The following is an 18,295-nucleotide window of genomic DNA, read 5'->3' as shown; positions in this document are numbered from 1 at the left end:
TGCTATTTACCTGGCATTTTCTCCCGGCCATGTATTCCGAGACATGCTTATGGTTAAATATCAAGGACTTCTTGTAAATATTCATGACGACTGCCCATACCAACATGGCCGAGAGCATGCTCACATTCATCTAATGAAAAGCTGAAGGCTCATGAATAATGAACAGCCTGTGCTTCTTTTCGCCTTTGCCTCACTGAGTCAGTTGCAGGTGGGAGCACTGCCAGGGCGTGTGGTGTGCAGTGGAGGGAGTGAGCAGCAAAACATTGTTGTCTTTAGCTTTGTGTGACGATGGCGGTGCGGCCGCATGCAGGGAAATTATTCTGTGCTGTTGCTGATCTAATTAAAATGTGTATTTCTTCGGTTTTATGTAAAGCACTTTGTAACAATGCTTTGATAAGTGCTTCAAAAATATTATTATTAAATGTCTCCAGTCTGCTCTTTGACCTACAGAATAGCCTTGTCACTTTGCTTCGGCTGCGTTAATGACTCTCTTTGACCGCTCTCTCTCCTGTACATGCTTGCTTTGCTGGCGGATTAGGTGGCTCATTCTCCCTCCGTGGCCCCTATATTGCTGCCAATTTTAATGGCCGCTCTTTGCTGCTCAGATAGATGTGGGCTCGCTGAGGGAGAACAGGATTACCTTTTGCTTCTGGAGAGTGCTGTTGGATAAAGGCTCGGTTCTCTCAGTGTCTCTCTCTCTCTCTCACACACACACACACACACACACACACACACACACACACACACACACACACACACACACACACACACACACACACACACACACACACACACACACACACACACCTCTATCTCTCTCTTTCTTTCTCCCCCTAGATGGTGACTATGGATACAGCATGTTATAAATAATTGTTCTAGTAGCCTATAGATTATCACATTGTATTTGTTGTAGTGAGGGTACAGTGACATAATGAGAATACAGGCTAACAAAGCACGCATCACGTCAGTACATAGGCACACATGTTTTGTTTTAATGCTGCATGTTGTGTGCTGAAATATTTATCAGGCAGCGAGCAAACAGCATTTTATTGCTATGTTTTTGCTGCGATAGAACACACTCAATCATTCCCAGCAAATAGCATATCTCAGGGTAGTCTCAACGGGAGAGGGCTAGACAGCTGTCGATAGTGCTCCCTCTGGAGCATGCAGACTAGCAAAGAATCTCTAATGAAGAAGACATGGCGGCCAGCCCATCACCTTACAAAGGGGCTTTTTTTGGCCTTTTTGAGTGGTGCTAGCCACTCCTATGTGGAGCTATGTGTGTATGTGTACGACTGTACGTACGTGTATGTATGTGTATATGTATGTGCACGTAGCTGCAACACCTAAAGTGGTCAGTAGAGTGAGTGAGCGAGCACGCACGCACGCACGCACGCACGCACGCACGCACGCACGCACGCACGCACGCACGCACGCACGCACGCACGCATGCACGCACGCACACACACACACACACACACACACACACACACACACACACACAGGCCAGGGAGCAGTACAGTACAGTACAGTACAGTACAGTACAGTACAGTACAGTACAGTACAGTACAGTACAGTACAGTACAGTACAGTACAGTACAGTACAGTACAGTACAGCACCACTCACTTCAGGCTGGTTTATTTTTACATGGTTGGTAAATAATACTGGAAAGGTGTTTCTGCTTGCACCGGCTTCGAATGCTCTCACTGGACTGAATGGGATATTATCATGTTTAATCAGACTATTGAATGGTCTCAGTAGCCTGTTTGAACACGGTGAAGTATGACAAAAGTACATGACTAAATCCCAATAAAACAAATGATTGATGAATGTATCATTTTCGAAGCAGGCTGTTTTGTGTCGAAACATGAGCTGTATACGTCTCCCACAGAAAGTAAAGGATCAAGATTCTTACTTTTGGAGGTGCATTCTACAAAAACAGGTCATTATGTGCGTGCGTATCTGTGCCTGTGTGCAGCGTTGTGCACACTAGGTAGGGATGTGGGTGGTACTTTTGTATCACTTTTATTTAGCTATATTTATTGACATTTTTTAACTATATAAAACATTACAGATTTATAGCTCTTTTGTTAATAAAAATGTCCATAAACAAACACAAACAGCACATGCACACCTATGCACAATTAAGTGGCTGATTCGCTGTCACAGAAGTAGGCCTATAAAAACATTCTGTTGTTCAATAAGGCTATGCCTTCAGCATGCCCTGACTTTATGAGACACTCTACAGAAACGGGTAATTATTTCAACATGCGGCGTGCGTGTATCTGCACGTGCACATAGCTCCGTGTACATTATGTATAGGGATGTAGGCGATAGTGACTCTAATAAGATTTATGTTGACACATTGTACACGTACTGTACATACATGCAAAAACAACGTGCTGCAAAATATAATTAATGATAACATGTTCAGCCTTATTATGTCATAATTCAATACTGGTTGTCAAGGTGGTTTCAGTGGCCTATATTTATAAATACCGTTAAATACAGTACACCCCTCTGTCTGTTTCCATTTTGTGCCCATATATGCCCCAGATATGTCTGTTTCTGTCTGTCTATACCTGTGTCCATTTTATGCCCATATATGGAGATCTCTGGTGTCATCAGTATGCACATGTGGAATGCCCATATATGGGCATATTACTGGCTGAATTGGCGGTTCTCGACAACTGGATATCAGAACTACTCGACGGCGGGCACTGCGGTGCACTGCTTCGAGTCCTTGCCGCTCGCTGCACATTTGTTTGCGTTTACCAGGACAACACACACACATTGAGGTTAATTAGACGACGTTGGGAACTTCTTCTATGGTTATGGCTGTGTCAGAGTGACGTCAGAGGTCCGCATGCCGGACCTTTGAATTTTATTACATGATATGGGTCAATAGGTCTATCTCACAGCATTTCCCCGCCCCCTTTTGGAGCTAGTGGTGTTATTTAACCTGCATTTACACTTTTTTTCTCTGGAGAATCTAAGTACATTTCCTAATGTTAAAATGTCAAAGACCGATAATAATATGAAGAAAACACAATGGTATAACAACTCAAATAAGTAGAATAAACCTTACCTTTACAAAACAGTAGTTTGTGGCTTGTGAAAATACCTATTTTAACATGGAAGCCTATGGGCCGCAGAAAAAATAACACCACTAGCTCCAAAAGGGGGCGTGGAAAGGGGGCGGGGAAATGCTGTGAGATAGGCCTGTTTATGGACAAACCATGCTTGTGACCAGAGACCAGAAGGCCGATTTGTGTTTTATATCTTGTCAGCTCAAATGTCTGAAAATGTCTAATAAAGTATTCGATCAATCAATCAATCAATCAAACATGCTTCTATGTGCTTCCACCACAACAGTCATGTTGTGACACCCTCCCAAACTGCATAGAGACTGACAGATTACACTTGAAGGTGATGAGGTCAGCTGAGAGGAGGCCATCAGTGTCAGAGGGTACAGGTCTGGCCAGTTTTAGATACTGTAGGAAGGGGGGGCAAATGCCCAAAGACTAAGAGTTTGTTTTCCTAGTATTGTTGCTATTTAGCAATATAGACATGTGTGAACAGGCAACAACACTGTGGTGATGCTGCGTTGGGAACTATGGTAGATGAATAGCTGGTACCTGCTCTCACTGTCTGAAAACTGTCAAAGTAAGTAAAGTAAAATGTTTTATTAAGCACCTTTCACAGAGTCACAGCTTCATGACAAGTATAACATGTCAATAATACTATATATATATATATATATATATATATATATATATTAGTGGTGGGCTTAGATTCATTTTTTTTAATCTAGATTAATCTCACTGCAATCCGGAGTTAATCTAGATTAATCTAGATCTAAAATTGCTCATTTGAACTCTGCCAAAGGCATTCAAAATATGTGTGCGCTACCTAAATAATGACCAGAAGTAAGTCGTTGAGAACGGGTTTCTCAGGCCAGGTGGCCCATTAGACCAGGAGCCCTAATTATGGATATTAACAATACAACTAGCCTATTAATACCTTATATTTCATATTGTGAGCTTGTAGAACTGTTCACAGTGTTGCCAACTCTAGTCATTATCACTTTAAGCGGCCAGGGTTATTTAATCCATTACATTCATGCGCCCAGTCGATTTATAAACACGGACCCCTTTTCCGGACGGACCGGCGGAAGTGGTTGATGTGTGTGTAGCAGCTAACAATAGCCACACCACTCTAGAGTCGATCGACAACAACGGGAGACAAGAATAAATCTATCGAGACTAGCGACTGGACCGCGGAGCGCCGTCTAACACAGGATCTTTTTTCATAAAAAGACGGGATGATTTAGATCGCGAGTTACGTTTTAAACAGGGGAGGGAGGTTTTCGATGACGTCTCACTCTTGCGCGTCACCGAGGAGAGCCCAGCAGGCGCGCCTGGGCTCTACAGCCATGCGATCTGTTCTCGTATCAATAAACTTCGTCTTTTGGACAATACTTCGTCCTGAGCGTCGGGGCGTTACTAATAGAAAGGACAAAGAACTTCGTCCTGGGCGTTCAGGGTGTTAAAAGCTACTTTGGACTTGTTTATCTGTAAAGTTTCTTTAAAATATTGGTGGTCCTTGACATGAAAATGTTTGAGAACCACTGCTCTAAAACAACATTGGACAATGACAGTCAGCACTATATTTGCTTATATTTGAGACTTGATCTGAACTGTTAACATTTTCATAGACCTGGTTGCTTGTTTCTCTCTCACAGTCACAAAATGTGGCAACCGTCAAAGCTAGTCCTAGCAGTGTTTGTTTTGGTTGTGATGCATGGATGATGTTTTAGCTTAGCACAACAGCTAGCAGGAGGCAGCAGACTGCTACCATCATGGATAACAGTATGTTTAGTGTAATTTTATGTCCCAGAACTTATGGATATGGACTTATGGCTCCATCGCTGCCTCTTTCTTTTCTAGTAAGTAGAACTTTCCTCACACACACACACACACACACACACACACACACGCCTAGCCCCTTTTGGAACCCTCGGTTACCTTTTCTGAATTTTGTACGGCGGTACCCTAGGGTCCCTCGTAGCTTATTCCACCCTCCATAGGACGCTAATTTCCCCACTGTCTGTTCACGGAGACCTGCTTGGTCGCTTGAGTGTTGGTGAGATGTTTCAAAGATGCATAAAACAGCTTTAGGAGACCGCCGCAACGTGTGCGAAACGGCATTAAGCGCCGTTGCCGTTAAGTTTTTTTTAAATTTTGCTTTGCTGAACTCCTCTCTCTTCCTTGACTTCCTTGTTGACTTCGCATTGTACCGCCTCCCGAGCGGCGACTGGCTAGCTGCGCGTCCTAGTTACTGCCTCTGATTGGCCGACCAGACCACGTGCATGCAGAATGTTCATAATGCTGTTGTGTCGTGGGAGGCAGGACATGGGAAGTGAGAGAATTTCAGCAAAGCAAAACTTTTAAAAAAAGATTAAAAATACTTACCGGCAACATCGGTTAATGCCGTTTCGCACACCTTGCGGCGGTCCCCTAAAGCTGTTATATGCATCTTTGAAACATCTCACCAACACTCAAGCGACCGAGCAGGTCTCCGTGAACAGACAGTGGGTAAATCTGCGTCCTATGGAGGGTGGAATAAGCTACGAGGGACCCTAGGGTACCGCCGTACAAAATTCAGAAAAGGTAACCGAGGGTTCCGAAAGGGGCTAGCTAACACACGCCCCGAGCTGAATTAAAACAGTTGCACTGTGTTTAGAAAAGCCGATTTGCTCGTCCACTTATGACTTAAATTCTCTCATTTAATGTTTGTGTTAGGACAAAATAGCTGATTTGTTCAAACATATATGACGTAAAGGACAAAAATAAGTATAAAGATGAATTTAACCAATAAGCCATTAAAATTCAAGAAATCAATACAGGCTAATCGGTATTTTTGTCCTACACAAAGATTTAATTCCCATTGACAATGAATGAATGATTGGATTTTGTTGCTGTGCCCCGCCCGTGCTCCGTCAGTGGCTTCGTGATATAATGTCCTGTCTCGAGTTGGAGATGTTAAGGTTTTCAATTGCCGGCTCTGAGAAAAAGTTTTACAAGACCTGGGGCCCGTTTATGACATTCTACCACAACACACAAACTGCATAGTGTGCCGTGCCTATGCCTCGGCCAACGCCAAACCACAACAGAAACAAAATCTGCTCTGATATGAAAAATCTGTATTTTATTTTATTATATTTTTATTTTTTGTAATTATGTATGCATGTATTTTGTGTATGTGTGTATATATATATATATATTTATTTTATTTCCTCCAGACTGTTTTTCCGACTATCCTTGGGATTGTGGGTGGGGGGAGGGTGGGATAGGCGATTGAGTTTTATTTTTTTATATTTTATATGTCTGTTTAATACTTGCCCCTGGGCTACTGTTACAAAAACCTGAATAAAAAGATTTTGAAAAGAAAAGAAAGAATTTTGTTGCTGTCTGGAAAAAAACACCTAACTCCATTTTTTAGGTTATATATATAATTTAATGTATTAATATATTATTATTATTACTTTTTTATTCATAAATCCATTCTATTCTATTGATCCTTTACGTCTGTGTGTTGGTTAAAATATAACCAATGAAAAGTAGTAAAAACCTCCTATTCCACTTGAGTGACATTTTGGAGTTAGGTGGTTTCTTCCAGACAGCAGAGATATGTGACAACACAAAATCTGCAATCTGCACTAAAAGGCTTGTTTAAATAGGTGAGCCTTTAAAAGTATTTTAAAAATGCTCATAGTCATAATATTCACATGGAATTGAAAAGCTCTCTCTAACATTTATTTAGATCATGCAATGCAATCCTCCACATAATCACAATGTTCCCAGTGGGTGGTATTCTTCCCCCTCCCTGTCCTTGTATGTCCTGGCTATACTATGCAAAGCAGGAACCGGTAGAATTACAAAACAGTACATTATGTTATGTATATTATAAAATGATATATGCGTAGGGTGCAACCAGTAAGTATACCACCGAGAGACTTATATTGTTCCAGCTCCATCACAAAGTGCAAATATATAAAGCAACTGAGAATTACAGTATATAAAAGTGAGACAGGCGAGACAGCATAGATAGACTCAGTTTGCTCTACTGTACCTCATACAGCTTTTGGGAACATTAGGCACAGGCATTTGGTTTAATTTGATGTTTAATTAATAAGACGTTAGATTGTAATAGCACTTTTGCTTTATACTTTAAGTAGCACTAAAATGGATCTAAACAATATTGAGAATTAGGATTTCTTTTTTTGAGCGGTGCCTCCGCTCCATTACCGAGCTGTGTGCCGTACGTCCGTATGTCCGTACGTCCGTACGTCCGTATGTCCGTACGTACGTGCGTACGTACGTCCGTATGTCCATATGTCCGTATGTCTGTCTCTGTGTCTGTCTGTCCGAGCACGGAAAGCTGCAACACCTAAAGTGGCCAGTACAGTACAGCACAGAGTAAAGTGGCACAGAGTACACTACAGTACCAGCCCTGGGCTGTTCCTGGGGCTCTGGATGTTCCGGGGACCCCCACACGGACCCCCACACGGACCCCCTGGGGACCCACATGGTAACTCTGTCATTTCTCAACCGTTTCGGACGCGGGGCAGCTCGCCGGAAGTGGACCGGCCCCCTGGGCACGTTCCTGGGGGGTCTGGATGTTCCGGGGACCCCCCTGGGGACCCCCACACAGTAACTTCGTCATTTCTCGACCATTCCCGGGGGTCTGGATGTTCCGGGGACCCCCGCACAGTACAATACAGTACAGAGCAGAGCACACTACAGTACAGTAACTATAACAATAGATGTATAGTTGCACCGCACCCTTTTACAAAAGAGAAAAACAATTCTAGGAAAACCTATGGGTTCTTCAACAATGTACGACGTACAGTTGGAGGCCATCGATATTGTCCTTTTCTTTTTGCTGAGGTTTGCGTGATCTGCGCAAAAGGACAGTTAACCCATTTTGGGCGGGAACCCCTTTTGGTGTTTTAAACATTGTTATAATTTAGCTATTGAAAAATAGCAGATCTACAAGCTCATAGCGCGCCACCGAGTGGCGCGCTACGAGCTTGTAGGTCTGCTATTTTTGAAAAGTCGTAAAAATATTTATTTCAGAAAACTGGAGGATTTAGAAGGATTTTTTAAAATTTTGAGGTCAGGCCTAAATGGGTCAAATAATAAGGGACAATATCGGTGGCACCCAACTGTACGTGGTCATCATGTAATCATGTGTGCTATAGGCTACGCTGATTTCTGTCATGTGGTTCTTCATGTCAACATTGCTCTTTGACATAGATTAGAGATGTCAGATAAGATTGTCTGTTTGCACTGTGCAACATGACACTTGCAGTGATATGTTTGTTCTCTGACCTCGGTAAAAAATGAGGCCAGTCGTTGACAGATAGCAAAGCCAGATAGTACAACAAACAGGTGTTTGTATTTAAAAAAATCACACCCGTGTGAACTGAGTGGTGTAAGGTCTTATATAGACTGATCAGCTGTGGTCTGACGTAATGTCTGACGTAATGAAATCACACCCGTGTGAACTGGGTGACCATAGCAACCGTGCTCATTTTTTGAGCACAGACAGACAGACACGTAAACTAACAAAGCCAGTTGTAGGAGTGGTTTACACCACTCAAAAATCTAAATAATATCAAATTCTTCTCATATCATACAGTAACATTTGTAATGATACTAGAGGTATCATTAGAGGTACTAGAGGTACTACTAGAGGTACTACCACTAGAGGTACTACCAATGGATTTAAGTAAATAATTACAGGACAAACCCAAATGACGTTCACATAATTTACTACTTGTGCTACTTGGGACCAGAGTGCTGTTCTAGACTCCTGAGAGTACAGCTTCTCTAAAAGAAGAGTTGTTGCTTCACTGAAAGTTGTGAAGCACCCAAATAGATTTCAGCAAACTGTTGGCCTTGCAAAATGAATAAATAAGCACAACAACATCATATTTGCATGAAATAAATGTGTTTCGGGGGGAAGAAGTTGCAGGTTCAGTGGTTTTCATTCCATCCGGACCGTCCGATTACACGGCGGCGCCATGTGAAACAATTATTCTCGGGGACAGGTGTCGCCATGGTGCAAGGCTCTCCATTTCCCCCAAGCCAAATTGTTTCTGCTTCCACTTGCATTTATGTGGCAGACCGAGCATGCACGTGCCGACAGAACAAATAATCTGGCAAGGGGTGACGAATGCGTCCCTGGTGGTGGTGGCGGCTGCGGTTGTGGAGGGGGTCTGCGTTTGATGCCTGCTGCCTGCGACCTCAGAATTAGGCACCCTCGCAAGGCCGGCCATTCTCTTGACGAATGGGATGGTGTGAGGCCTTGGCTATGCAGGTCACACCTGGTCAAGGTACCGTCTGCCTCGTGCTGAGAGAGGGGAAAATTAGCTGAGCACTCTTCACTGAGCGAAAACATGGCTGGAATGTTCAACAAACAGTGCTCAATCCACGATGGCTGCACTGTGGCTGCAGTATGCAGCAGGACAATTTGTTGTCATGACACAATGTAGCTTTTTTTTGTAGGTATACCCTTGCAATTAATTTAAAATAATGGCACACTATTATAATTATGTCATTCGGAGCACCATGATAGATGTTAGATGAACGAGCTGTAGGGAATGTTTGTGGTGTCTAGCCGTATAAAGCTGTGACCATGAGCATCAATATCCACTGTACCATTTACCTTACCCAGGTAAGGTAAATGAATATCGTGTGCATCCTGTCGTCTCATACACACCACCCCTTGTTTTGCATTTAACAAGACAACTATGTCTACTGGGGCAGAAAGAAAGCAAACTAACAGTGCTGCTGTTATTTATACCCCAAGTGCATTGTGCAAAAATAAGACCGTGATTAGATGTTTGTTTCCTAATTCCCTGTGTTGGCAGACAAGCACTGTGCAGCGAGAATAACTTCATGAGGAGGCGATGGGGCAATCTATCCTTGGTTCTGAAGGGAAATGTATTCAGGCAGGCCGCATGTCTAATAGAGCCAGCCAGGACACTTTTGCTTATTAAGACAAATAAGCCCCAGTAGCTGAGCGAAGGTGGAGGGGAAACTTTAATGCATTGCTGTTTCACTGAGAGACAGGGCATTAGCTCCACTCTGCTCTCCATTCATTCAAGTTGAATCCAAGTTGAATACAAGTGTCCATGACTACGGTACACTTCACAGATCTAAGGATGTCCACAGCTATATCATTATTTTTTATTTAATCCTACTCATTACAGTCTTGCCCACTCCTGGCCATCCCAAGGAGAACATAAAGGCACATTGCATGCATTAACTCTCCCCAATGAAAATGACATGAATATGATTTTATGTTTCTCTACTTTGCAGCACATGCAAGGGGTCTCAACGTAGCACCAAAGGCAATAGCTGATTATCTTAGATTTCAATTAAGTAATTTAATTTGCACATGATCTTTTAAATGAACCTCCATAATAAAATTAATATAACTAATCCATACCCATTTGCGACTACTTACTACTCACAAAGACTGATTCGACGGATACAATCCGATGACCCAATGTACTCAATCAAATTAGACCCAATCAGCAAAAGAAAGACACTTACATGATCAAGATATGATCTTGAGGTCTATTCACGGGCCCAATCCATCGCTGCGAGTCTGTCTCTGAAGATCTCCGCTCTCCAAGTGTCTAATTTGGTTGAGTACATTGTCACCATATATCTCACCAATCTCGCCCCTCCGTCCTAATTTTCCGTCCACAACTTTTGAAACACTACTCAAATTATTAGTTCGATTTTTTGCAAGTTTGCTGAAATTTTATACTCTTAAGGCCTATTCATAATAATAATCATTTTTCGGTGACTAAAAATACAACATGACGTCACACTGCGGTGGTAAGCGACTCACCGCTCGCCCCAAACACATCTCTCTGTTTTTACTAACCACCGTGGTCACCTTATCACCTAAAATTGGAGTATGAATAGGCCTTTACTCTCAATGGCTATGGGTTTCCCAAAGAAATGTTGTGTTGCACGTAGCTTGAACACACCCCTCTAGGCCGCACACAGAAGCCTGTGTGCTGCATGGCAGCCCATCAGACACTAAGTCCTTTTTTGGGAAACACTGTCCTAGACTAGCACAGCCATACCTGTCCTCATTGCGCCCGTAAGGCCTCCTGCATGAATACATTTAGAAGCAAACCTGTTTCCCTAAAGCCTCTTTAGCCTACACACACCTGTTGACATGTGGCAGTAGTAAAACCATTCGCAGAGAAATGTGTGATGTGAGTGGTGACTTTCTTCATCTCATTTAAATATAAAAACTTTGAAATTAAACAAACATGTTTAGGCCTACTTCAGCATCAAAGAAATTCAAGAAATTCAATATATATATATATATATATATATATATATATATATATATACATACATACATACATACATACATTAAGAGTGAAGAGAGCCTACTGTCAGCTGTCCAGCAGTCCAAATATTATTAAATTAAATTTCAGAGGCAAAGTGATGTCGGCAAGGTAAATGTAGGCATATATGAAAACACTACTATCCCATTGTGCAGGTGAATTAAATGGAATAAAATTCGATTGTGGGTTAATAAATATAGGCCTATACAAGGAGGTTAAATGTATAGGCTAGTTAATTCAGCATTCTTTTATTGACCGGTCAGGCCGGTATGGTAGGCCTACCAATATAGGCCTCAGGCTTACCATAGGCCTCAGACCTACCATACCAGGCCTCAGGCCTACCATTGTGTGGCACATCTATGCACGGAATATCTATGTTCACAGTGAAAGGGGGTGTTGTTGAGAAGAACCACACGCCCACTCACTATGCATATTCTGTCTGTCTGTCTGTCTGTCTGTCTGTCTGTCTGTCTGCCCGCCCAGAGTAGGAACTTAAGAACGTGAACTTTGACTGTTCTGTTGTCTAAATTGTTCAGACAGTGAGTGACACTCGGATTGACAGACTCCAAAGGGAAAGAAAATGAATGCCCTGCAGGAGTAGATGCAGGGTTTTTTTTAAATATCAGATAGGGGTAGTGGTGGTGTGTGTGGGGAGTGTAGCAGATTTATTTTTAGATCACATTCACTAGATTAAGCAGCCTTCACAACGAAAAGAAAGAAAATAATAAAAATCAAAGGGAGAACAATGGCAAGGCATGTCTAGATAAGTTAAGCCCCACTCATTTCTCCAGCCTGTATGCTTGAAGCAAGGCACTTTACATACTGCATAATTTCTTCCCCCCATATCAGCCTTACGCCGATTAAATACAAACATTGTCATTTTGATCATTCAAAATTAGAAATTACGTTTTTGCATTAGCATGCAATATGAATACTAAGCCATACTATAGACTGGCAGTTCATTTGATCTTAATCTGTTGAGTAATATCCTGACTCTGAGTCTGTATGACGATATACAATACAGAGTATGCATTCCTGAGTGTGTGCGCGTGCATGTGTGTGTGCAGTGCGTGTGTGTGTATATATCTGTACTGAGTAGACTCTGACATACAGTAGACCTACTGCACATATAAATGGAGCTACTACGTTTAAACACTTTTTGAAAACAGAGGCTTTTTGTATACTATTTAGTGTGGTTGCCTATAGGCAAGCAGACTATTGTTATTGCACTCCAGCACTTAAATCGTTAAACGTTTAAAAACATTTAAAAACGTTTAAATCGTGCAATAACTCTCTATTCTCCCATCCGATTGGCCAGCGATTATAGGAACTCTTCCCCTCCTAAGTGACATACCCAACTCAACTCTTCTAATTGAACAATATTCCTATAGAGATAGGCAACCACACTTGGAATTCCGCAGGATTGCATCTTTCTAGTTTGAATAGTTTTCGGGAAAATGCTGCTAATTGTCCCAAAGGTGACTGCAAAGCCCTGAAAGGTTTCTATTTGTTTCAAAATTTGTTTCAAAATACCAAAATGTATATATTTCTTTTCTTTTTTTGAATAATATTTCTTTTATTTGGAAAAAGCAGTACAGTATAGACAGCATTTCTAAGTATACATAGGACACAAGTGCAATTCCCACGTTTTTTTTCCCACCCCTCTTCCCTCATCCCCCCTCCAAGTGACTCCATCTCCAATGTCTCTGTATAATCCTTGCTTTCTTCAGATGGACTACATATGGAATCAAGTCAACACTTAACAGGGGCAAAGGGCAATATCGCTTCAGAGTGTACATTTCAGAAGGAGAAAAAGAAGAAAGAGTGGGCATAATGTATATATTTCTAACAGCAAATCAACATTGCAATGTGACATTGCAATGTTGTACACAATGCTGTAGGCTACCACATCCACCTTACAGATGTATATGTCATGGTCTGTCGCCCCACAGACCATGTCTCCATGTCAACCACTCCCACATTACATTCCAGCTCTCAGTCCTTGCCACACACCTGCTCACACTCCCTCATTAGCCCAACAGTGCCATGCCCCTTTCACACCTGAGAACACTTCTCCAATCATCCTGCCCCCTATAAGACTGGACTCATTCCACACACACACACACTGCCAGTACATACTCTCTGTTTCCTGTGACGCTCCTGGTTCTTTGTTTCACACCACTGAAACATTCTGCTTTGGGACATTACTACTTTGAGCTCTTTGAAAGGTTTGTCTTCGGACTGTTTTTGTTATTGTGACTTTTGAAGAGTTTAGCATTTTTGTCTCCCTGCTTTTTTCTGTTTTGGAGTTTAAACTACTTTTGATTGTCTGTTTAACTGCTCTAATAAATACATTTGAACTTCTCTGCTTGTGGCTCTGCAATTGGGTTCAATCTTCTGCAAATCGTGACAGTATATATACAGTCTCTGGCTGTAAAGATGGATACGTGCACACTGGCTGTGACTATTTACTATTTATTACTATTTGTGACTATTTAGAATAGATCTGCTATTTTTGCTATAGTCGAATTAAAATCTTGAAGAATTTTTTGCTATTTTTGAATTGGAATCCTGAAAATTAACATTTTATGTAATTTCAAATGCCTTTAATTATACTTGTGTTGAGCATTGAGCTACTAATTTAGACTGAAGTAATTAAAGCGGGTCATGTTTGCATGTTGTGGAATTGAAATCAATATTATATCAGTATTCTGACATTAACTTGAGGGCCACATTAAGTGAAGGTGGGGGCCGCCAGTTGCCCATGTATGGTCTCTAGACAATAAAGAGACTGAACTCTTGTGAGAAGGCCATAATGGAAGTTTCCCTGCCCACCCAATGAGCCTCCTTTAACAGCATGACTAAACCTCCACCTACTTCAAATGCTTCGAATGGAAATATAAATGTGAAACTGATTGATTGGCTGCTTTTGCAACACTGTTACATTCCAGGCATAACCAACTTCAGTAACGGTCGCGGGCAGCCTGCAGGTGTCTTATGTGGTAGTAGCGATGTTGAAGGCATGACACCAGACAACGGAAAAACCTTTCGGGAAGACCCGCACAGTCGATGCGCATGTGCCTATATGCGTCAGGAGGATTCAATGAATAACATTTCTGACAGCTCATGATCAGCACACCATTGCATTTAACCCATTTCCACCTGAGGATCGATTCTTCAAATGTTTCCATGTCAGTGGTTCTCAAACATATTCATGTCAAGGACCCCCAACAATATAGGTAATTGGCCGCCGACCCCCATGTGAAAATATATTGTTCCAGGGACCCACCAGAAGCAAAGATTTGAGTTAAAAAACGTTCGCTTGGCCCAGGCGGTGGCGTAACCGTCTGGGCACCCGACTGGTAATCCAGTCGCAGTGTGCCGCGGGTTCGACTCCCGAGCCCGACACGGCCTTTACTGCATGTCTTCCCCCATCTCTCTCCCGTTTCCTGTCAGCCTACTGTCTGTCCCTTCAAAAACCAATAAAAGGCGTAAGCCGCAAAAAAATATCTTAAAAAAAAAAAAACGTTCGCTCTGAAAGAATATATATTCAAAGACATACATTTTCACGATTTTTCAAAAATAGCAGACCTACAAGCTCGTAGCGCGCCACTCGGTGGCACGCTATGAGCTTGTAGATCTGCTATTTTTCAATAGCTAAAGTACACCAAAAGGGGTTCCTGCCCCAAAATGGGTTAACAGTTCCACATTATTCCATAATAGACCTCTGTGTGGTGATCTCATTATTCCAGAATAGACCTCTGTGTGGTCGTTATTCCAGAATAGACCTCTGTGTGGTGATCTCATTATTCCAGAATAGACCTCTGTGTGGTCGTTATTCCAGAATAGACCTCTGTGTGGTGATCTCATGCATGATTCATGAATGTTGCTTCTCTTTTGTGCTGCTGTAGCTCTTTGCGGAGAGCAACCGTGTTGATGAGCAGGTCATTGTATGGCTAATGTCAGTGAAAGAACGCTTACTTTAAAGGAGCATTCCGTGATTTGGAAAACCACCCAGTCCGCCCCGGTAACAAAATGTGCACATGCACGCTCTACAGTGGGGGGTAGTGCAACAGGCCCACCCCCACTCGATCATGATTGGAGGAAGGCCCCTCTCATCCTGATTGGGTGAAGGCTTTGCCACCCGCCACCAAAACTGAAACTAGGGTTTTTTGACCCCAGGGGCTCACTGGGGACAGGGAGGAACTCCTTATATGGTCAGCACACTTTATAGTAGGGAGGATTATCCAGAAAAAAAGAAAAAATAAGTGATATTTGAATTAAGTCAAATCACTGAATATATACCTTTAAACACTTCATCTCTCATATGACACAAATATACATAGCGCTGCATGGCTGCTATTGGTAGGGTCTTTGTTTGTTGTTTTAAAGAGAGTATTGTTCACCCAGGTTGACCACTACAGTACATTTTAATAATTTGAGCACATACAGTACGGTAACATGCTGAGTTGTACTCCCAGGCAGCTCTGGGATGGAAACCTCTTGTCTTTATTCCTTGACATCCTTAAACATAATTATAATTTTGAAATAGAAAATGGTTGTATGCCTGAATTCTAGCTTAACCTTCAACTGTTTATTTTATTTTATTTTTTCATGCGTGGGCAACAGCCCATTAAGCTTACTTTGTGTATCAGCTCTTTTATGCAAACAACACTATACATTATAGGATTTATCATATTATGTACGCCCACCTCCACACACTCCAAACTTTTGTTGTTTCTTTGTTTCTTTGTCAAGAGTTGTCCAGGTCAATAAATTGAGTTTGACTGCATGTCAGCCATCAGCATGTCAGCCATCAGCCTAGCACAATTTGCACACTATAAAATCTCAGCACCTTTCCTGGATTTGTGTGAGTGAACACAGTTGATTCTAATTCAAATATTCTGCTATACATTGTGTGTGTGTGTGTGTGTGTGTGTGTGTGTGTGTGTGTGTGTGTGTGTGTGTGTGTGTGTGTGTGTGTGTGTGTGTGTGTGTGTGTGTGTGTGTGTGTGTGTGTGTGTGTGTGTGTGTGTGTGTGTGTGTGTGTGTGTGTGTGTGCGTGCGTGCGTGCGTGCGTGTGATATTTATCATATTATGTACGGTGTACGCCCCCCGCCCACCCACCTCCACCTCCACACACTCCAAACTTTCCACTCGGCTCAAGTTGTTCCAGCGTCTAACGCTAGGAGCTGTCCAGGGTGCTGAATGCGTCGGCATCAACGCTGACGCTCTCTGCCCCGAAGAAACGGCACACAAAACAGGCAACAATACGGGCTTCAACCGCGGCGTCTCTCTGTCAATACTTCAAATCCTTTGAACAGATCTGCACCCCGGCGAGCGGAGCGCTCAGTGCAGCATCCCTTGAGCGGTCTGACGAAGAAGAGCCCCGTCCTCCGCCAGCGCATAGTTCGGTCGGAGCTGATCGGCTATATTTATTTCCGTTTCTACAAGAGGAGGGAGAGGGGAAAAAAAGAGTTGATTCCAAGGACGTTCCTCGCTTTCTCTCTCGGCAGAGAAGAAGCGCAAAAACGGAAAACATGAACGCGATGAGAGATTATTTCCCCTTGCTGATGCTTCTCGTAGCAACGGTGACGAGCATGCACGCCGAAGGTAAGAGTCAGACATTGAAAATAGTTGTCCGGTTTTTCTTTTTCTCCTTCTTTTTGGCTATGGCTGATATGCGAGTATTTTTTTTTCTCCAGCCCTCGACCACTCCGTTTATAGGCGTCAATGTATTACTATACGGCGAGTGTTTCAATTTAGCTACGAGGTCTGCCAGTTGCCACAACGTACCGTTTTCATATTTAAAGGTTTTGTACTCCATGCACTGCTCTGCCTCTGGTATACGCATTTTCCTCTTAAACATAAATAAAATCAACTATAGTTAACGGTAGGCTAGACTCGAGGATGCATCGCTTCATAGCCGGTGATCGTATCAATTCGTACACGTGTCGTGCACGCCATGCACAACTGCTTTTAAAGGATGTTAAACTCTCACAAAGTAACTTAATCATCGTCATTACATGTTTATGAAAATATATATTTTTAACTTAAATGTAATTAACCTTAAAGTAAATTCTCAATTCAAAGTAGAAAAAAGAAAATGCAGACTGATTTAAATGTCCAGCAAAACCTAAACAAAAACAAAACTATATCTCCAAATGCATGCATGCAGCCTATCTCCTCACGGTCTTGTCACTACAGTGGCATGGCTGACAGTGTTTTGCATTATTCATATTATTCATATATCCCTTGACAAAAATAGAGAATCCTGCAAGATGCACCATAGGAAATTGTCCCACCACAGAATAGTTTAAATACAGCAGTAGCCTATACTGTCTTCATCTTTAGCCTCAACCCTATGGCATCATTAACCTATACCATGTTGCAATCACTCCGATCATCCTCATTCATTTCAATCATTGTACACACTGCCTAAACAACATAGACGTTAACCATGAAGCCCTGATCTATACACTTCATCTTATCAAGCGAAAATAGCTGCTCTACAAGCTTGTACCGTGCACTTGCATTGCAAAACATGATCTTGCAGATCTGCTATTTTTGCTATTTCTGAAAAAAATAAAATAAAAATGTTTTATAATGACATGCCTAAGATACTGTAGGAACGTCAGGTCTTCCCTTTCCAACCTTTATATGTTTCTTTGGCCAGTGAGTAGTGACCAGGTCAACGAATGGACTGAACCCTCCGTCCAATCGTCCATAGCCATCAGCCTATATCACAATTTGTACATTCCTGTTCTATAATCTCTGCATCTTCTCTGGACGTTGTGTGTGTGTGTGTGTGTGTGTGTGTGTGTGTGTGTGTGTGTGTGTGTGTGTGT

General features: G+C 42.2%; 1 protein-coding gene across 2 annotated transcripts in view; it reads left to right on the top strand.

The window, feature by feature from the left end:
* Positions 1 to 4,813: 4,813 nt before the first annotated feature.
* Positions 4,814 to 18,295, top strand: part of LOC306932394 (seizure protein 6 homolog) — a 172,277-nt gene continuing 158,795 nt past the window's right edge. For both annotated transcript variants that reach the window (XM_079514186.1, XM_079514185.1), the window contains exon 1: positions 4,814 to 4,949. In XM_079514186.1, the coding sequence (XP_079370312.1) occupies positions 4,892 to 4,949 (58 nt within the window). In that variant the 5' untranslated portion in view covers positions 4,814 to 4,891. The remainder of the gene's footprint in view (positions 4,950 to 18,295) is intronic.

The sequence above is a fragment of the Electrona antarctica genome (assembly GCF_951216825.1).
Source record: "Electrona antarctica genome assembly, chromosome: 11".
NCBI lineage: Eukaryota > Metazoa > Chordata > Actinopteri > Myctophiformes > Myctophidae > Electrona > Electrona antarctica.
This window is presented reverse-complemented; position numbering and strand designations above follow the sequence as displayed.